The 22,129-nt window shown below is 39.2% G+C and overlaps 2 protein-coding genes across 7 annotated transcripts in view; both read left to right on the forward strand.

Annotated features, from left to right (window-relative positions):
• Rabgap1l (RAB GTPase activating protein 1 like) overlaps positions 1-22,129 on the forward strand; it is a 659,411-nt gene that overhangs the window by 594,805 nt on the left and 42,477 nt on the right. The gene's annotated exons all lie outside the window — the stretch shown is intronic.
• Positions 13,541-14,629, forward strand: LOC130874402 (non-histone chromosomal protein HMG-14-like). Its single transcript, XM_057769691.1, has one exon. The coding sequence runs from the start codon at positions 13,576-13,578 to the stop codon at positions 13,867-13,869; it is 294 nt and encodes a 97-aa protein (XP_057625674.1). The 5' UTR covers positions 13,541-13,575; the 3' UTR covers positions 13,870-14,629.

Raw genomic sequence — 22,129 nt, forward strand, 5'->3', positions numbered from 1 at the left:
GAGTACTCTGCAATTTAGGATTGTATTTTGGAAAGAGCTCAGAACTGGAAGTGAAAGAAACTTAACATATATCCCAGATCTGTGGCTGATTTGGCTGACCTTAGTTTCCTTGACTTTAAAATGGGGACTGAAAGGCTGAGAAAAACGTGTTTTCTTTTTCCTGTGTGCTCTTTACAGGTTATCAGAAGAACATAGTGTTGTTCACATTAGAGCAAGCCTTTACCCTTAGTTCATTTCTCTGATAGTTCAATTCCCAGATTCTTCCCAACTCAATCAAGTTGACAAGCAAGATTGTCCCAAAGAAGTAGCATTTAAAAATCATTCCATTGTTGTCCTCCTTTAAGACAGACTGAAAGGCTAAGTGACATGGATGATCTTAGTGAATAATTCTATTGATTGTTAGAGGACTACACATCATTTTTGTACCTTCTTCAGGTTAGCACTTGGTGGTGGTGGTAATGAATATGTGTTCAACTAAACTTAGTTTTTTATATAATTAATATTCCCATTTGTTTTATAAGAAAAGACAAATGAATGTCTTCTGTGTTATGTTCTGAAATAAAATTCACAACCCCTGCTGCTAATGGTGAGATTGATATTCTAGTACTCTATTTCTAGCCTAGCCTTGAGTGCTTGAATAAGGGAAGTCATTCCTCATCCATCTAACAGATGGTCCTTTTCCATTGATCTTCTTTTGGTACTTTCTTTGTGAGACCTTTGAAGCTGAATAGAAGCCAGTACTCCTTAACCAAAACAAAACTTGCATTGGCACTGTAACACTTTGATGCTTTTATACAAAGAGAATAGAGAAACAGCAGATATTGCTGTTAGTGGGAGAGGGCTGCTTGTTTGTCCCAGCTTACACCCGAAATAACCACACAGAAACTGTATTAATTAAAACACTGCTTGGCCATTAGCTCTGACTTCTTATTGGCTAACTCTTACATCTTGATTTAGCCCATTTCTATTAATCTATGTATTGCCACATGGCAGTGGCTCACTGGAGATTCTAACTGGCATCCGTCTCCAGCGGAGGATCCATGGCTTCTCTGACTCTGCCCTTCTTCCTCCCAGCATTCAGTTCTGTTTTCTCCGCCTACCTAAGTTCTGCCCTATCAGGCCCAAAGCAGTTTCTTTATTCAGTAACCAATGAAAGCAACACATGAACAGAAGAACCCCCTACACCATATTGCCACATGTTACACTAGGCTATACCAAGTCTAAAGTAGTCACTTTCACCAATTGAAATACATGAGAGGAAGGCAGAAGGTAGGGAGCTTTAGTTTCTATATAATATAGAGTACTCGGTAGAACTGGTAAACAAGGATGGGCTTAGGAGCATCTAGTTCTTTTCCTTCTTCCAATATGATTTGTTTCATTTTTAATCTGTGTAGATTTGTGCTTGCCTGTTTTATCAGTGTTAAATTGTTCCTATTATTGAACCCAATGCTGGAATTTTCCCTAATTTGCTTTCTTTATTGGATGATAATTTACTTTTGGACTAGCAAGCTACTGTAGCTGCTTTTTTTTTTTTTTTGTCTAGAGATTTTTCAAGGATTCTGATTGATAATCTGTAGATCTCTAAAGTTAAAATAAATGGATTATCCTTTAGAGTAGATAATGAAGTGTTCTTTAGTCAGCCATTTTCCAGTTATAACCAAAACCATGGAAACGGTGATGTTGTATGGTATACCTTTCTTCATCAGTCTGTTGGTAACTATAGGGAATTTTTAAAAAGAAGGCTTAATTGATATTTAACTTTTAAAATGCCCATGTATTGCTTTTATCACTTCCTGCAGTCACGTGGCAGAACTAGTGTGAAAGACTGTATATACTGGCCTCTTGATTGAAGATGTTTTAGATACAGGAGAATTTAATTGTAAAACAACTTTCTTAGATTGATTGTGCATTATGATTATGTATAGTCCAATAGCTCTGGACTATCGGTAGGCTTGCAGTAACCATGGTAGAGTGACTGAAGTGGGAAGGACCTTGAGGTAACACTGGAAAATTTCTTTCCCTATGTAGGATGATATCAAAACCACTCCAGAGAGTTGGTCCTTTTAAGTTTTCAAAGAAAGATATTTATTAATTAATTGAAAGAATTTGTTAAAGAGCTGTGTGGTTGCACCTATGTTCAACTCTCTTTAACTATAACCATTCTGAAGTAATTTCCTATTTATTTATTTATTTATTTATGGTTTTTTTGAGACAAGGTTTCTCTATAGCCTGTTGTGAAACTCGTTCTGTAGAGCAGACTGGCCTTGAACTCACAGAAAGCCATCTGCCTCTGCCTCCCAAGTGCCGGGATTAAAGACCTGTGGCATCACTGCCTAGCTACTTTTGATTTTTTTTTTCAGATGTGTATATGTATGTGGTGTGTGTACACTCATGGAGGCCCAAGGAAGACACTGAGCATTCTGTCATACTCCCTTGAGACAGAGTTTTGTATTGAACCTCATCTATGCTGGCAGCCCTCAAGTCCCCTCAGTCCTGTCATTCCCATACAGCACTGGAGTCCTCTGCAGGGCTGCACCTGGCTTTTTATGTAGGTGCTGGGGATCCAAACTCAGATCCTCATGCTTGGATATAATACTCTTCTTATCCATGGAACTGTCCTCCAGCCTGTTATTGTTTGTAATACATTCAAGATCTTTTTGCACTTTCCAAGTAGCCCTGCGTCTTTGTAATAAGACAGCAGTAGTTTGAACCTAAGATATATGCAATATATGTTTATTGCTTCTAGGCTCCATATTGTTGTTTCTGGGTGAGCTCAGCAGACAGTGCTAGATGTCAAAGACACAAACATACTCACACACTCACACATACTATCTCTCATACACATACACACACTCTCTCATACACACAGACTCACACTCATACACACACATGCATACACACTCACATACACACATTTACATTTGTACTTTTCTAGTCTTATGCTTGAAAACTGACTTTGCACTATTTCTTTACAACTCAGTACTGTTGACCTCATTCCAGTGTTTTCTCTGTTGTAATTCCCCTGACGGTGATAAGAAGTCTGGATCTGGAACTTATTTGTTAAGTCTCCCTAGATGTGCCAAATTGCCATTCCTACTGTCACCCCTGAATTGTGCAGCTGTCTTCCCCACACTGCCAGATTGTGCACTCCCATGGATCCTTTCTTCATTCTGCCTGGGCTCCTGCACAGTCCTCCAGACTGCCATGCTACGTAAATGCTTTTGTCCTACTTGCTGTGCTCCAGCCCAGCACACGGGACCATCTGTCTGCATGTTCACTCTCTCATTGCGGACCCAGTTCCCTTCCTCTGGGTTATTCCAGATCGAATATGTTGTTCACTCATCTGTTTCTTTTAACCAAACCCATGAAACAGTGTTTACTTAATTAATTTAGATATTTTGTACTCTTTAGTCATCTAGATTTTTTAAAGCACACCCATGAAAGCAGAGTTTAATTAATTCAGGTGTTTTGACATAGCCTCTCTCACCACACACTCTGTAGTTCATTCTGGCCTCTAACTCTCTAGCCTTCTATCTCAGTCTTCCAAGTACTAGGATTGCAGCCACATGCTACCTCTCTTAGCTCCTTATTTCCTTTTCTTAAGAGGAAATTAATGAAAAAAATTGGTTTTTTATTAGTTTTGTATTTTGAGGTAGGTTTTCTCTGTGTAGCCTTGGCTGACCAGGCTGTCCTCCAACTCAGAGATCCTCCTGCCAATGCCTCCTGAGTGAGTGCTGGGATTAAAGATGTGCACCACCACTGCCTGGCTTGTGTTCTTAATAGAATCAAATTCTATATCAGATGTTTACCTTATCTGGATGTTTACCTTAGCTAGAGAACATGTACTTCATTTAGATTCCTGGTCACGTATGTCCTGTGTTCTTTAGCTTTTCTGTCAGCAAAGCACCCAAATGACAGAAGACTTTGCATTCAGGTTCAGGTTCCCTTGAATGGAAGCTGATTGATTTCTCCTTTCCAAAGGCAGTTGATGGGCAAGAGAGATGACTCAGTGGTAAAGTACTTGCAATGAAAGTGTGAGAAAGCACTCGGGAGGCAGAGGCAGGCGGATCTCTGTGAGTTCGAGGCCAGCCTGGTCTACAAGAGCTAGTTCCAGGACAGGAACCAAAAGCTATGGAGAAACCCTGTCTCGAAAAATCCACAAAAAAAAAAAAAAGTGTGAGAAAGAACCTCAGTTTGATTCCCAGCACCTGGGTTAAAAAAAAAAAAAATCTAAGCACAGGTTGGTGTGTAGCTGTAATTCTAGTGTTGGGGAGGCAGAGCTAGAAGGGTCCCATTGTCTTTCTGTCTATTTATTCTGACTGAATCAGCAAGCTCAAAGTTCAGATAGAGACCATGTCTCAAAAATTAAGGTAGACATGACTGAGAAACACAAGCAACATTCACTTCTGGTCTCCATATGCAGCTACACACACATGCACATAACACATACGAATGTATATGTATTTACACATACTCACAAAGCTAACTGATTATTTCTGGGTTTTCATAGAAGTTCCTTATTATAGTTTTCTCCATAAAATTTTTTGATTCTCAGTTTCTGTGTTATATGAATAAATTGTTTAGAGGCCTAGTCTTTGGCTTTCCAAATTACTAAAAATACACAAACTCGTGTGTACATACTTATGAAGTCAAGGGTAGGAAATGAATTGTTTAATGTGGACTTTGGCATAACTTTTTCTGGTCCTTATACATTTGTATTTTTTTTTAATATTTATTTATTTATTATGTATACAATATTCTGTCTGTGTATATACCTGCAGGCCAGAAGAGGGCACCAGACCCCATTACAGATGGTTGTGAGCCACCATGTGGTTGCTGGGAATTGAACTCAGGACCTTTGGAAGAGCAGGCAATGCTCTTAACCTCTGAGCCATCTCTCCAGCCCCCTACATTTGTATTTATAAATAAACTTTTAAACCATGCCTCAGAAAATTACCAACATAGAAAAAGAAATATGGAAAAATGTAGGACTCTGAAAATTTTTAATATATTTTTAAATGGATGAATTTATCATTTGAGATAATCAGTGTTTGTTAGATTCCTGTAAGTCATGACACTAACATTTTGTAATTGTATAAAAATCTTGAGTGTTGGTAAGGGATAAGTCTTGATGAGTTCAGTTAACTGTCTTTTCGGTCTTTAGATTTAAATTTAACTTTTCTCTTAGTGGAAAATACCTCCAAAAATTAAGCCAACCAATAGTTCTGTAAGTAAAATTGATGGAGTCCAAGGAAATGATGGCTTTTAATAGGAAAAGATTAAATTTAAGCTTTCTTTAACTGGGCAAATTTTGTAGTGGTTTCCATTTATGTTAATGAACCTAAATTACTGTGTACTTTATAGAGACAACAAAGTGATTCTAAAGCTAACTTAATTATTATGTTAGCCAGTAACAATTTGCTTTTGGGAAGAGAAATTAAATTTTTGCTAAGAGTTAGGAAGTACCAGAACTTATCAGTTACTTATATCCTGTGTTTGTAGAGTCACCCTTAGGCCCAAGAAGTTACTTGTACTTTTTTCAAGCATGAACTTGCATTTTATATCTTCAAGTTATATATTATATTATATTATATTATATTATATTATATTATAAGTGACATTTCCCCAAATTATCTCAGAACAGCTTTCATATATATCAAGGCTTCTGGTAGTGAGGCATGATGAAGAAGAAATGCCATATTTCTTATAAGATTGATTTTAAAAGTGTCTTTTTTTATTCATTAAAAATTTCCACCTCCTCCCATGCCCCCATTTCCCTCCCCCTCCCCCCTCCCCCTCCCCCTCCAGTCCTGAGAGAAGTCAGAGTGCCCTGCCCTGTGGGAAGTCCAAGCCCCCCCCCTCCTCCATCCAGGTCTAGGAAGGTGAGCATCCAAACAGACTAGGCTCCCAAAAAGCCAGTACATGCAGTAGAATCAAAACCCAGTGTCATTATCATTGGCTTCTCAGTCAGCCCTCATTGTCAGCCACATTCAGAGTCCAGTTTGATCACATGCTCGTTCAGTCCCAGTTCAGCTGGTGAGCTCCCATTAGATCAGCCCCACCATCTCCGTGGGTGGACGCACCCCTTGTGGTCCTGACTTCCTTGCTCGTGCTCTCCCTCCTTCTGCTCTTCATCTGGGCCTTGAGAGCTCAGTCCAGTGCTCCAATGTGGGTCTCTGTCTCTATCTCCATCCCTCGCCAGATGAAGGTTCTATGGTGATATGCAAGATATTCGTCAGTGTGGCTATGGGATAAGGCCAGTTCAGGCCCCCTCTCCTCTGCTGCCCAAGGACCTAGCTGGGGACATCTCCTTGGACACCTGGGAACCCCTCTAGAGCCAAGTCTCTTGCCAACCCTAAAATGGCTCTCTTAGTTAAGATATCTTCTTCCCTGCTAGCATATCCACCCTTCCTCCATCTCAACCATCCCGTTCCCCCAAGCTCTCCCCATTTCTCCCCTTCTCCCTTCTCTCTCCCCATCTCCCCACCCCCACCCCTGTGCTCCCAACTTTTGCCCGGCGATCTTGACTATTTCCCATATCCAGGAGGATAAATATATGTTTTTCTTTGGGTTTACCTTCTTATTTAGCTTCTCTAGGATCACGAACTATAGGCTCAATGTCCTTTGTTTATGGCTAAAATCCACTTATGAGTGAGTACATACCAACCTCTTTTTGGGTCTGGGTTATCTCACTCAGTAAAGTGTTAAAACAGTGTCTTAATTAGGGTTTCTAACTGCTGTAAAGAGTCACTATGACCATGGCACCTCTATAAAGAAAACATTTAATTGGAGCTGGCTTTCAATTCAGAGGTTTAGTCAATTATCATCATGACTAGGACCATGGTGGAATGCAGGCAGACATGGTGCTGGAGAAATAGCTGAGTTCTACATCAGGATCTGCAGGTATTAGGAAGAGAGAATGAGCCACTAGGCCTGGCTTGAGCTTCTGAAACCTCAAAGATCACTGCCTGTGACACACTTCCTCGAATAATGCCACACCTAATTCCAACAAGACCACACCTCCAATAATGCCATTCCCTATGAGTCTATGGAGGCCTTTTCATTCAAACCACCACAAACGGCAACACTATATTTAAATATACATATGCTTATATTTGTATGTGTATGTTGTGTGTGTATATATATACACACACACATTCATATTTACACACACACACACAAAACCAATCAGTTGTAAACTCAGTTATGAATGTTGGTATTAACCAGTACCTAACTGTAAGTGTTGGTCTTGAATATATGCTCCTTGAAATAAACAGAATTATACCTCACTGACAGCAACAATGAAAACCAGATTTCTGAGTGCTCCTCCATGGATTATTTTTGTATTCTTGTCTATGGTGAAGTTTACCATAGAGATTGTGGTACATGTAGGAAGCCCATTCAGACTGTGTACTGAATACTTTAGTTAGTGCTTTTGACATCCATTCTATTGATTTGTATTAGGAAGTCAAAAGACTTTATTTTCCAGAGCCTCCCCTAAGAAGAGCCTGAGTTACTGGAATCAGTTTGTGACAGCAGCCTCTCCAAAAAGTGAAAAAATATCTTAAAGAGAAAATCGAATTGTAGAACTGTAAAACAAAATGAATTGTGTTGTTTTTCTTTTCAATTTTCCTATATATTTCAAATGATGGCATTTATTTCAGGTCATCAATGAGATATTTAACCTTGAGCTAAAGTCTTGTGCAAATTTCCATCAGAAATCATTTTACATATATATTCTAAAGCCCTTGGATGTACAGAGGAAATAATCATTAGTGGTATCTGCCTTGTGCTTTTCAATGACAGTAGGTAAGGAAATACAGGTATAACTCACTGCCCAAGGAGTTTGGGTTGCAATACCATATGTTTATAGAATTTACTCCAACTGGAGCTCTTTTGCCAAGTTCAGTGGACTCAGTGTTCTAACTTTAGGCATAGCTGACAATTTCCACATAGTTTCTTGTAATAAGTATGATTAAATAACATTTAAATGCTAAATTATTTCTCTCTCTCCCTTCTATCCCCTCTTCTCCATCAACACTGAGTTTAATTAGTTCTTCTATACTTTCCACACACCCTCTGCTCGGAGGAAGGTTGTGACGTCCGAATGACTTGATGAGTGTCTCGTCATTTTACTGTTTCTCACTGCACGAGCATTTCCTTGAAAGTGATATGATAGGTGAACTATGAAAGACATCAGTAAACTAAGCCTCATAAAATCTTAGCTTCATGTAGCAATACATAGGAATTTATTAGGGAAAACATGATTTAAGAATTGTAATAGTAGCTAAAGACTGTCATTTGTGGCTCTCACCTGACATTCAAGCAGCTGCATTCTTAGTGAGCTTTTAGCCTTAGCTGCTGGGTAGCTCCTTCTACTTTGGTCCCCGTGGAAATGTGGGAAGGCTAGAAAAGTTAAAGGGATTTGAGGGTTGAAATACACATCTCTCATACTTTGTTTTTCATGTTTATACTATAGTGTACATACCTCAAAGAAACACTCAGAATTAGTTGAGCTTAGGCCTCTTTTACTTGGGTATAGAAGAAAGCATGATTTCAAATATATTTTTATTTTATCTTGTCTACAACATGAAAAGTATTCAGTACTCTTTCCAGTCAATATTTAGAATTACTTAGATAGTGCCTTTTTTTTTTTTTCAAAATGAGATTTTGGGGCTGGGGAAATAGAGGATCTCATTCTGTTAGGTGTTTATTTTTCACATGTGTTTTCACTTCATTCTCAGTTTGTTTCCTCCATGACTAAAGAAATGAATTCTGATAGAAAGAATATTCCCACAGCACAGCATACAAAAACCTCAATAGTCTCATTCTTATGTATTATTTTAGAAATTACTCCACAGAGTAGACGTAATTATTGGCTCTCTCAAACATATCGGGGAAAACTGCCATTTTAATTGGTTATCACAACTTTCTCATCTAGGGAACAAAAGTATCCTCTGTTGAGTAGGCTTCTAGGACTCTCCATTTATCAGCCCTGTGTCATCACACATCTCATAATACCCAGGCTCAAGGAAATACGGATGGGCACAGCCTTCATCTGTTATTTTAGTGCTCTTATTAACAGATTTCATTTGCACCACCAGATATTTAGAATACACTTCCTGAATAAATCTGTCCTAGAATTTAAGGGATCCCAGTAAGTATAGAAAAATTTTTACCCTAGGAAAAAGTTACTGTTAATTGAAAGTGCTATTTTTAATAATTTATTTTTATTGTATATGCTCTGGTACTTTGCCTGCACGTCTGTATGTGTGAGGGTGTCAGGTCTTGAAATTAAGACAGTTATAAGCTGCCATGTGGGTCCTGGGAATTGAACCTGGAGCCCCTGGAAGAGTAATGAGGACTCTTAACTGCCAATCCATCTCTCCAGTCCCCAGAAGTACTTATTAAATGAGTGGCTTAGACTCATGTTAGAGAAATTAAAGGGAAAGTTTGGCCTGAACCTCTCTTATTGGTTCCTTCCTTTCAATTTTCTCCTGTCACTTTCTTCACAGAGGCCTTTGTTCCTGACTTAGTTTTGTAACTTTCTAGATTGTCTTTCAGATGCTGACTTTTTTTTTTCTTTATTCTTCTAGTTTAACATACAGGCCAACAGGAGGCACACTTAGAGAAAGCACTGGAGGACCTAGAATTGTTAAACATGAAGGCCTGTTTTCTTTAAGGGAAGGAAAGAATGCCTTTTCATCTAGAAGGCTGGAGTGGAGGTTGTCTAACAACCTGATGATCTTTTTGTTATGCTATAGCCAGCCTGTACCTGAATCCCCCAAAATTATGAGCACTGTGTAGGCTATAAGGCTGAACTTTGTCTCTCAGTGAACAGAACCTTTCCTTAGGGAAAAAAAAAGTCCCATGTACTCTGTCCTCCAGCAATAGAATCTATCCTACTTACTTATTATCCTTCTTTCCTAGGCCGTTACCCTGGGCACTGTCTATCAGTCACTAGCACTCATGCTTATTGTAAAGGTCACAGGTGCTTTGCTATAGAGGTATACCTTGCAAGGAAGTTATGCTGTAGCCAGTCCTAAAGCTTTGTTGTGATAACTGTCGTGCAAAGATTTTTTTTTTTTTTACTGAGCTTAAATGTGTAAGAGAAATAAACAGCAAGGTCAGACTGGAGGTTTGGACCCAGCCTGCCAAAGTGGTGCCAACCCGAGCATCATTCTTCACCTCACATGGGTCATTTCTCTGCTGGCTGTGACACTTGCAGAGACCCCAACACACACCCTTTCCAGGTTAACATCATTTCTAAATATGTTATGTATGTGTCTATGTGCACATGCATATGTGACTGTGTGAGTATAGGTACATATATACAAAGAGGCCAGAGAGGGAGTTGGCCCTTTGGAGCTGGATGCCAGACTTATTATGTATATACTAGAGTCATAATTCTGGTCCTCATGTTTGACAAACGATATCTCCAGCCTCTAAATTAACAGTCTCAAAAAACTTGATTTCATTCTTTTATTTCTTCACTTGTATTATTTTTTTTCCCGTCTGGGAATCAAAATACTCTAAGGTCTCTTGCATGCTAGTATTCCTCCTCAGCCCTACTATTCCATTTTAAAACCTCAATGACTTCCTAAAAAATTATGTATTTATTTCTTCTCAGTAACTTTTCTTACTGCTGTTACCCAAGTATCTCACAAGAAGCAACTTATTGCCAGAAGATTTACTTAGGCTCACAGTTAGAAGGAACAAGAAGGCATAGCAGCAGGAGTATGAGATCCCTGGTCACATTATATCCACAGCCCAGGAGAGAGAGAGAGAGAGAGAGAGAGAGAGAGAGAGGGAGAGGGAGAGGGAGAGGGAGAGGGAGAGGGAGAGGGAGAGGGAGAGGGAGAGGGAGAGGGAGAGGGAGAGGGAGAGGGAGAGGGAGAGGGAGAGGGAGAGGGAGAGGGAGAGAGAGAGAGAGATTTTCTTACTGTTGTTCAGTGCCCTCTTCCTTTCCATGTCTCTTATTTGATCTGGGATCCCAATTCAGTTCATTATGCAGCCCACATTCAATGTGAGTATTCTTTCTTCAATTGGGGGTCATCACAACATGCATTAGGGAGACTGAGAACCACTGCTCTAGATCATATAAATGGATAAAGTTTGAGGACTATTTTTTTTTGTTAAAAATGTTTATTTTAGTATTTATCTATGTGTGCTTTTTGCCTCTGTTTGGGTGTGTATGTGGGTTCCTGTGGAATCTTGTTGGATCGCCTGAAACTGGAGTTACAGGTTACTGTGAGTCACCCAAAATAGGTACTGGGAACTACTCTTATTCTTTGTGACAGCAACAGGCTCTCCTAACCACTGAGACAACTCTCCAGTTCCATGCACTAATTTGTTGTTGTTGTTGCATATTTTCTACATAACTTGAGGTAATACATATGATCAATAGTCAAGTACATGGTAAGGTTAAGCCACAGAAGCCTGGGAAGAAAAATAAGAGGCATAATTATAGCATTTAGATTTTTATTTGTTTAAGATTTATTTATTTATTGTTTGCAGGTATGTGTCTTTGTGAGTTTATGTTCACCACCTGTGTACAGTTTTCAGGGATGCTAGAAGAGGGTGTCAGGACCCCAGGAATTAGAGTTACTAATGGCTGTGAGCCAACATATGGGGGCTGAGAATCAATTCTTGAGTCCTCTGCAAGAGTAGTAAACCCTCAGGGGCTGGAGAGCTGGCTCAGAGGTTAAGAGCACTGGTTGCTCTTCAAGAAGTCCTGAGTTCAATTCCCAGCAACCACATGGTGACTAGCAACCACCTAAAATGAGATCCAGTTCCCTTTTCTGGTGTACAGGCAGAACACTGTATACATAATAAATAAATCTTTAAAAAGAAAAAGAGTAGTAAGCCCTCTTAACCACTGACCCGTGTCTCTAGTCCCAGCCTAAAGACTTGAAATAAACAAAACAGAGTCAAATATACAATGATATTGAAATGATAGGTAGCAGTGTAGGGCCAGAACTTTGCACCTCGACTGTGCAGATTGAAATGAACCCCAACCTGCTAGCTGTGTAACCTTGGGTAAATCACTCAGTCACTCTGTGCCTGTTTCGTTATGTGTACAGTCAAGGTATAATAGAGCTTACCTCATTAATGGCAAGCTCGAATGAATTAATCATACAAGGCATACAGCAGTTCATGCCTGACACATAGGAATACTGGCTATGCTTGTTGGTCCTGGAGGAGTGTGGTGGAATCACTGCTATCAAGGCTGACAAATTCCAGTTTCTGTCTATATTTGTAGTTTTTCTACATGTTTGTTTTGCAGTTTCCTACTCCAAGCAAGTAATCTTTATGTCTTGACTCCTTCATAAATGGTGGTTATACTTTCCTTGTAGAACCCAGCACACTGGACCCTAAATTAAAGAATTATCTGTAAGCCCTTTAAAAGCAGACACCACCTTTGTCTTTCTCAGCACAGACAGCCTGATTGTATAAGCCTGGCTTGCACAACAGCTTTTAGTAACTGTTGTGGGAATGTGAGGTAGACTAGCAGGCACTCTGTGGTTCCTGAAACTCCCCTCCTTGCCAGAGTGGTGTTTGTGTATTTCAGACCTCTATGGCCTTGGCTAGCAATTCCTCTATTTTCTTTGATCCAGACTAACATGCAGCCACTCAGACAGCTGGATATGTGACCTGTGCCGCTATATGGGTCTCCATACTTGGTTTCCTGCTCTATCTTGAATCCTTAGTTTTTGAACAAGGGACCTAGATCTTCAACCTACATTATGTTGGCAACTATGTAGTTCCTCCCATCTGTGTTCATTGTCCCTATACCTGGACATTTTTTCTGCCCACTTGTCATTGACTGACTTAGTCTGAGTTCACCTTCATTTCCATCCCCCAGAGAAGGAGTCAAAAGTAGAATCATACACTACTCCTCCTCCTTTGCCCCTCCTTCAGAGCACTGAGCTAACTTTATAAATAAATAAAATATATGTTTTAATTGTATGATTATTGGGGAAACTATGCCTACAGTATAATTGAAAGGCAGTAAATGCTGATGTAATGAGTAAGTGGATACATGATGGGAAGTTATATGCGTTGTTTCTGCTGTTTCTTTGTTTTTTCAAACAGTGTCAGTTGCCCTGACTCTTATTCTGGAGTCTGTGCTGGCCTAGAGCTCTCAGGGATCCTCCCACCCCAGCTCAGGTTCTGGGATTACTGTTGTGTACCTCCTCTAGCATGGATATTCTTTTAATAGTGGTATTGGGATAATTTTTTCTTTCCATGTTAAAAAGCTCATATGTTTGTGTATGTGTGTGTGTGTTTATAGTTTTGTTTTTGAAAGACAAAGACAGGTAAATTGATGGAAGTTCAATCCCAACATGATCCATATAGCAAGTTTCAGGCCAGCCAAGATCATATAGACTCTGTCTCAATCAATCAATCAATCAATCAATCAATCAATCAATCAATCAATCAATAACAAAAATAATGGCTTCAGTAGCAACAACAACAACAACAAAACCCATCCCAAACCTTAAAAAGTTATTGTATAAAAACAGCAGTACTGAGGTTCGGCCTCGCACGCGCCTCCCATCCAGCGCCGCCAAGATGCCCAAGAGGAAGGTTAGCGCGGACGGAGCGGCGAAGGCGGAGCCCAAGCGCCGCTCCGCGAGGCTGTCGGCCAAGCCCGCCCCTGCCAAGGTGGACTCGAAGCCGAAAAAGGCCGCGGGAAAGGATAAATCATCGGATAAAAAAGTGCAAGCAAAAGGGAAGCGGGGAGCAAAGGGCAAACAAGCGGAAGTGGCCGACCAGCAAACCACGGATCTGCCCGCAGAGAACGGAGAGACCGAAAACCAGAGTCCAGCCTCTGAAGGAGAAGAGAAAGAAGCCAAGTCCGACTAACCATCCATCCTGTCTGTCAATGTCCCCGCCTCCCTTCTTGTACAATCCAGAGGAATATTTTTATCAACTATTTTGTAAATGCGAGTTTTTTAGTAGCTCTAGAAACATTTTTAAAGGTGGGGAGAAATCCTGCCTCATCCCATTTTTTAAGTGTAAATGATTTTTTTAAGAGGTTAAATCACTTGCTGGTTGTTTATTTTTTGGTACAACCAGAAAATAGCAGGATACTGAATCAAGAGAGGCTGTGACTGTCTCGGGGGTCACCATAACATTCCGTAGAGGGGGCTACTTTTATATCCTACAACACAAAGCATATACTAAGTGGTAATTTGGTGTCTTGGTCGTGCGTTTGTGTCTGGAATATTTCCGTTATATCCGGTGTCGTGTTTTGTAGAACTGTTGGCTAAAAACCCACTCCTCGGTCCTTGCCCTGTCAGGACTGTCTGCCCATGGCAGTCCATTTTCCTAACAAGTGTAACAATGTGCTGTGAAACATTGAACTTTAGAGTGTGTCCTGTGTGTGGCATAAAATGGTGAGTCAGTGGAGTTGAGGATTGTGAGCAGTTTATGTGAGGTCTTGGGGAAGACTCGCCAAGTTTGAGGATGGAACATCACTTGGAGTAAGTTCAAAGAGAAACAACACATGGCTCTTTTGGGTACGTGAACACAATGTATGACTCCTCAGAGTTTGGGTACATGTTTTAAGAATTGAAATGTCTGTGTACTTTACTCCTCAACCAATAAATTCTCCGTTGTGAAAGAGTAAAAAAAAAAAAAACAGCAGTACTGTCTTGGTGCAGTTTAGTACTACTGCTGGTAATAACTTTGTGAGGTCTACATTCTTCAAAGTAGATGGAACTGGTAAAGATTACTCATTTTTCTTTCCAACTGTTTATCTTTGTCAGCCAGGTATAGTAAAATTATATATATTGTCTTATACATTATCCTCAGTTAAGTTTCTCATAGCATAAATGTCTGTAGCCTTCAGACTACATGTAGATATTTTGAACAAGAGATGGATCTCTTCTTGATCCAATTGCCAATAATGACTGACATAGATGTACTTCTTCAGGTTTCTTAGCATCTTTTATTTATTTACAAAGTTAAATACAGTGCTGTTACAGTGTTGTAGTGTTGGATTCTAATATAGAACAGTATTCCTTTGACTTTCTATTCTTTGTTTCTCTGTTCTCATGCTCCAGTTTCAAGTACGCTTGATTATCTCACTTGTGATGCTCAGCCATACTGGATTCCTCTATCCCAGTTTTGGGGATGTATCTGATGAATCTAATTCCTAGAATCAAGCCAGCACCATCCCACATATATTCAAAATTAATGCAACACAAAATATCTTGTAATCTTAATTTCTAGGACTTGTTAGTCATTCTGTTACTCTCCAAACAATATACTGAAATTTCTAAGGGATAAATTTCTAACCCAAAAGTCTTTTAAAGATGGGATTTTACTTCAGAGGTTATAGTAGATTTTAAGTTCTTCTAAAAAAAAGTTAAATAAATAAATAAATCTAAACATTCGGTATGATATACCAATTTAAGCTATTCCTGCTTCTTAATTTTTGCAAAGTGAAAAAGAATTAGAATTTTAATAATTTAGCTCCAGATTAAGGATAGCAATATAGTCATGGAATTTTTATTACTTAATTTAAAAACAGGCTAAATGGCTTCTTCCTCTTTTTGTAAGTGCAAAGAATCCAAAAATATTTAAAAAACAATAAAAATTCCACAGCAACTATTGTCTCCTGGGAGTAAAGAAAAGAGCCCAGAATTATTTGTATAAATCAGTACAGGATGCAGTGGGAACAGAAAGAAATGAGTGTAGGAACTAATACACAAAGAAAAGCATTCTCAAGGAACATGCTGGCTTCAAAAGCTGTTCCATCTCAGAGCTGATGGATCCCAGTACCTTAAGGTTATTTGCTGTAAGCTATAAATCTCTTGAGTCATTTATATTCTCAATGCTTTTATTTTTCTTCAGAAGGCTGTAAAAGAAAGAAAATATATTGTTTCAGCATGCCTCTTCTTAAGACTTTATGGAATTTTAAACAAGTTTCTCCCAGAATTAAATTCCTGGCTTACCCACTCCAGAGACTTTGTGACCTTCTTTTTCCTAGTTTGCCCAGAAAAATCCGAGTGAAGGTGTTAATATGTTTTTTATGCCATATATTGACAAGGATCTGAGAGGTTCCTTGCCGTCTGGCCAGGAGTTAAAATAATTGTATGTCCATCCTTGAGTAGCTCAGTTAGTTGTACATAGACACACACACACACATTAAATGTTTTTAAAAATAGCAAAATATCTGGTGGGGCTAGAGCAGAAAGTGTTTATCTCTAAACCCTTTGACTGAATATCTTTGTCAGTAAAAAAATTAATTTTACTCCATACTCATACATATTCATTTTATAATAAATTATGCTCCTTGACTATGGTAAAATAGGCACTAATATAGATATGTGTTGTAATGAGCGTGGGGCCCCTTTGTTCTGTCCTGCCCAGCTAGCTTATACCCAAGATAACCACACAGAAATTGTAGTAATTAAATTACTGCCCGGCCCTTTATATCTAGCCTCTCCTTGACCAACTCTCACATCTTGATCTAACCCATTTCTGCTAATCTGTATCACCACTTGCTTGTGGTTTACCAGCATAAGTCTAACCAGCGTCCATCTCGGGCAGGAGAACCATGGTGTCTGCCTGTCTCTGCTTTCTTCTTTCTTCCCCCCAGAATTCTGTTCTGTCTACCCCTCCTATCTAAGATCCGTCCTATCAACTAGGCCAAGGCAGTTTCTTTAAATGAAAGCAACACAAATACAGAAGGACCTCTTACACCAGGTATGTTTATACATGGCTTAGAAAATGCACAAGACAAAATGTCATGATCACCTTTTTTTTTTTTTTTTTTTTTTGCAAAATATGACATGGAGAAAATACAGATTCAGTATTCGGTAGATCAGCATACCCTTGCCAAGTATTTTTCCTAAGTGTATTGGGAAGCAGTTGAATATCTTAGGAAGCATAATGACTTATTTTCTTCTGAAACAAATTACAGTGAAATACAGTATACCAAGACTAGTTTAGAAGTTATGCTATAGTTCTGATAGGAGGAACAAGGAGTTGAACCAGGCAGGGTCTTGTCAATGAGGCTCAAAGGGGGAAGCAAGCATAAACTATCACATATTTGAATACTAGTGAGGGAGGAAGTCAAGGATCACTCTGGGCAACTGACATGAGCTTTCAGATGGAAGAAAAGCATGCTGAGAATAGGTGTAGGGAGTGAGTATAGGTCTCAAATTTCTCAAGTGGAAGCCACCCAAATGATGGTATAGACTTTCAGCTTTTGGATATATGGTTGAGTGCAGTGGAAATTCTAGACTAATGTCTTGATTGGGACTGCTATTGCTGTGATGAAACACTATGATCAGAGCAACTTGAAGAGGAAAGTTTTGTTTGCCTTACACTTCTATATAACTGTTCATCATTGAAGGAAGTCAAGAACGGGAAAGGGCAGAAACCTGGAGGCAGGAGCTGATACAAAGGACACGAAAGGCTTCTGCTCACTGGTTTTCCCATCATGGCTTGTTCAACATTATAGAACCCAGGAGTACCAGCCCAAGGATGGCACCACCAACAATGGACTGGGCCCTCCCCCATTAATCACTAATGAGAAAAATACCCTGTACTTTTATGGAGGCATTTTATCAATTTAAGTTTCCTCATTTCAGATGACTCTAGCTTGTGTCAAGTTGACATAAAAATAGCCAGCACAACCACAAGCTCTAAATCTGGACATTTTCAACATATAAATAATATAAAAATTCCTTTACTTTCAGACATTATTTATTGATAAGAAAGTTTTATAATAGAAGTGTCAAGAAGTTCCAGAAAAATAGTTTGCTAAATCTAAAATCACAGAAAAAAAGATTAGGAATGGACAGGTAAGCGGATCCTATAAAATGTACATTTCCTAAAGCTGCTGAAGGCTCAGGACTAGACAGACAACTTATATTTAAACAGGTCAAAGAAAGTTGAAATCATTATTTCAGGAGCTTTCATAGATGGATGAGTATGTTACATTCTAGAAAAAACAATGGACACCCCAAAATGGTTCACATACAATTAATTAATCATTAATGAATCCAGGAGCTTGTCACAGGTATATATCATTAGGCATGAGTAATTAGGAAAACAGACATGTCAAAAGAGATAGAAGCAAGTTCAGTGCCATAGGTTGTTACTGTGAATGGAAGAGGGGGACACTTAGCAAGTTGATTGCTGTTGCCTTGTGAGTTAGAGTTATAGTAAGAAATGAGTGCATTCCTTTTCTCCACCCTCTTACATGATTGTAATCCTTAAGTTTTAGAGTCTAACAGTCTTTTATAGGCTCTGATGTTTTGTTAATTTTTTTCTTAATTTTATGGATAAAATATCATTGACTAGTACCCCCTTTCTCTTACTGTTAAATGCTCAGAGTCAAAGTAGTTTGTGTTACTATCTAGTATGAAGGGCCAAAGTGAAACCCCAAGGACAAGATCTTTTCCTGGACATCTCTTGGCTCCTTCCATTTCCTCTCCAGTCCTTTAATTTACCAGCTGCTGCAAGATGACTGTGGCAACCAGTGACCACTTGATATCCAGGTGGATAAATTCTTCAGAAGAGACTGAGATCCTATCTTAGACACCCTCTTGGGTTGCTTACAATTTCCAAAGACTGTGACTATTCTCTTTGTCCAGGGATTAATATACAAAATGGAATGGTTCTATTCATCCTAAGAAATGATCTGGTATGTACAAAGCAACAGATAATGGTTAGTGGCTTTGCTCTTTAATATGAATTTCTTTTAGCACTTGGGCTTATGACCTCTAAGAACATTTGATTTGAAGAATATTAACCTGGGGCTGTGGCTCATATGTTTGATTACTTACTCACAAGGGAGTGGAATTCTTTAAAAGGATTAGGAGGTTTAGAAAGTGTAGCTTTCTTAGAGGAAGTTTATCACTAGGAGTGGGCTTTGAGGTTTCAAAAGCTCAGGCCAGGTCCTATGAGTCACCCTCTATTTCTGCCTGGGTTAGGATGCAGCTCTCATGGTGTGCCACCATGCTCCTGCCATGATCCTACCATGTTCTCCACCATAATGATAACAAGCTCATCCTCTGAAACTGTAAGCAAGCCCCTAATTAAATGTTTTTTTTTTTTCATACAAGTTGCCTTGGTATGCCTTGGCATCTCTTTCTTTACAGTAATAGGATGGTGACTAAGACAGGCTCATATTAACTTTTAAATTTAACTTATTAAGCAGGGATTTATCTCACCATCTTTTATATACATGTTGCTTTTAAGCACAGGAGAAATGACATCTTCTTATTGAAGAAAAAAGGGTTCCAAAGCAAGCACAGTGAGACTCCTCCTCACTGGGTACTCCTCCCTCGCTGCCTCTCAAACCACAAATTCCCTCTTGCTCTGCCTTGTACCTTTTGATCATCTGTTGACATGTTGTAATTAGATGTATTTGGCCTTCTGTCTAGTCCTTCAACCTCCTAAGTAGCCCTGTCTTATGTTAGAGGAAAGTCAGAGAACGCAGGCTGCTGAGAACTACTGTCTGCCCACTTCTAACTATTCACCAGCTGCATAACCCCATGCTGCCTCTCCTCATTTTTCTCATTTGTAAATTCTGAATGACTTGCCTCAGAGTCCTTAAGAGGATTAAGTGCTGGCATTTCTAAGTTATCACTCTAAAGCTGTTAGGAAAATTTTTGACCGGAAATAATTCCATACATTTTTAATGTCACTTACTACTAATCAAAAACAAAAGAGCAGGCAGCTAGCATGGTAGTTCAGCATTTAAAGGCACTTGCCACCAAGTCTAATGATTTTTGATGACCAAGACACACACGATGGAAGGAAGGAAAGACCCAGTTCCTGCGAGTTTTCCTTTGACCTCATATGTGCACCTTCCCACCCTCCTCCATTTCTCTCTCAAAATAAATAAAAATAACAGAAATAATTTTCAAAGGCAGAAGAAAAAAGCAGGATGTGGCAGCACTCATGTGTAATTTCAGCATCCTTGAGTATCAGGGATCAAGACCATCCTTGATCACATAGTAAGTTTTAATACAACCTGAGTTACATGGTGAGTCTCTCTCTCTCTCTCTCTCTCTCTCTCTCTCTCTCTCTCTCTCTCTCTCTCTCTCTCTCTCTCTCTCTCTCCCTCTCCCTCTCCCTCTCCCCCCTCCCTCTCTCTCTCTCTCTCTCACACACACACCCAACACCAACAGAAAGAAGCGGACACCAGAATATGCCAATACTGTATTGAAAACCTTGTAGGCATCCTTTATTTATTGGCAGATCCCGTGTTGATCATAGAGCCCTCAAACCTGTCAGCCTCTGTTTGAAAATAACCGGATTGTTACAGCGATTAGTAAGTGAGATTAGTGGAGTCAGGGGTGACAGAGTAGGGCAGAATACGCACAAACCTCCTCTTACAGCTCGGGCATGTAGCACAGAGGTAATAGAGTGCTTGCCTAGTGTGGACAAGGTCCTGCATCTCATCTTCAGCATATATACACAAAAACAAACAAAAATTGTCTGATCCAGTACCATTAGTGCCTTCCTTTGAGGAACACTGCTAGTTCCTAGGTGCTTTTCTTCACTTAAATTCCAAACATCAAGTTTCCAAAAAAAAAAAAGTTATTATTCCATAAGGCCCGTATAAACAAGTGATCATGCCATTTATACTGTATATACCAAGCTGAAAATCTCCACATGTGTATTTTATTATGTGTTATTTCTTTTTCTCTGTTAATAAGTTATTTTTAAGTTAATATAGCAAATGCATTTTTATTACTTAAGAAATCTGTTATTGGGGCTAGAGAGATGGCTCTGGAGAGAGTTCTAGTTGCTGTTTTAGAGGACCTGGATTGGATTGCTAGCTCCAACATAGAGTTCCATAAGATCTGATGACCTTTCAGGACTCTGAGGGAACCAGGCACATATATGATGCACAGAAGAACCTACAGGCAAAACAGCTATACATATGATACAAAAAGGAATTCTGCTGTCCTATTCGTAACTAGCCCAAATTTAAGATCTGTGATGTTGGGAAGCACTTGAACTCCTAAAAATGCAAAGATTGATTGCATTTGTTCATAGGGAAACCTAACTAAATCACAATTATAAGAGAAATACATATTTTAAATCTTTGAATTGTGAGATGTTGGTATGTGTGCCACCACTCTGATGAGGAAATCAGGGGACTGAATTATAGAGTCAATTCTTTATGTGGCCTCTGGGAACTGAACTTACCAGACTTACAAAAGTACTTTTACCCACTGGGCCATCTTGCTAGCCCGAGAAACATATTTAATTCAAAATAATGTAAGTAAAATTTGGGCCAGCTAATGACTCAGAAATCTGGGCTGTGAGAATGACTTGGTGAGTAAAGGTGTTTGCCACCAAGCCTGACAACTTAGCTTGATCCCTGGGACCCACACATGATGGAAGGAGAGAACCAGCTCCCACATTTTATCCTCTGACAATATGTATATTGTGGCACATATGTGCATGCACACACACACAATAAATCAGCAGTAATATAATTTATAAAAGCCATAGTACATATGAAATCCAAGGATTACTAAGTATTCAAAATAGATAATAAAGCAAAATAAAACAGTAATTGATATTGGATTAGTAAGATCAAGACTATTACAACAAGTTTATTTGAAATTAATGTAGAACAATTAAGACTGGCAAGCTATTTGACTACACCTAAAAATGAGAAATATTCTTTTTTTTGTACCCCAGTATGTATACCCACATCCACGCATGTGTATATGGAGAGTACAGGTTGACCTCAGATGCCTCATCTGTTGCTCTCCACTTATTTTTTGAGATAGTGTCTCTCACTAAACCTGGAGCTCACTGATTGGCTGGACTGACTGTCTTGGCAGGTCCCTTGGACCCTCCTATTTCCACCTCCCAGTTCTGGGATGCTGGCTTATTTTCTTAAGTAAGTGTTGGTCATACAGGCTCAAGTGCCATGCTTATGTAACAAGCACTTTATGCACTGAATCTTTTGCCCAGCCCCAAGAAATACATTCTTTAAATGACAATAAGAGAGAGATTGTAGGGAATGAAGAAAGTTGAGTGGGCATATTAAACATTCCTAATCTGAAATGCTCCAAAATTTGAAGCATTTTGAGTACTGTCTACCAGAAGTAGGAAATCCCACACCTATTTTCATACA

Source organism: Chionomys nivalis, chromosome 5 (assembly GCF_950005125.1).
Source record: "Chionomys nivalis chromosome 5, mChiNiv1.1, whole genome shotgun sequence".
In the NCBI taxonomy this organism is placed as follows: domain Eukaryota; kingdom Metazoa; phylum Chordata; class Mammalia; order Rodentia; family Cricetidae; genus Chionomys; species Chionomys nivalis.

Coding starts and splice junctions, on each gene's coding strand:
- LOC130874402 (XM_057769691.1), top strand. CDS start 13,576: ATGCCCAAGAGGAAGGTTAGCGCGGACGGAGCGGCGAAGGCGGAGCCC.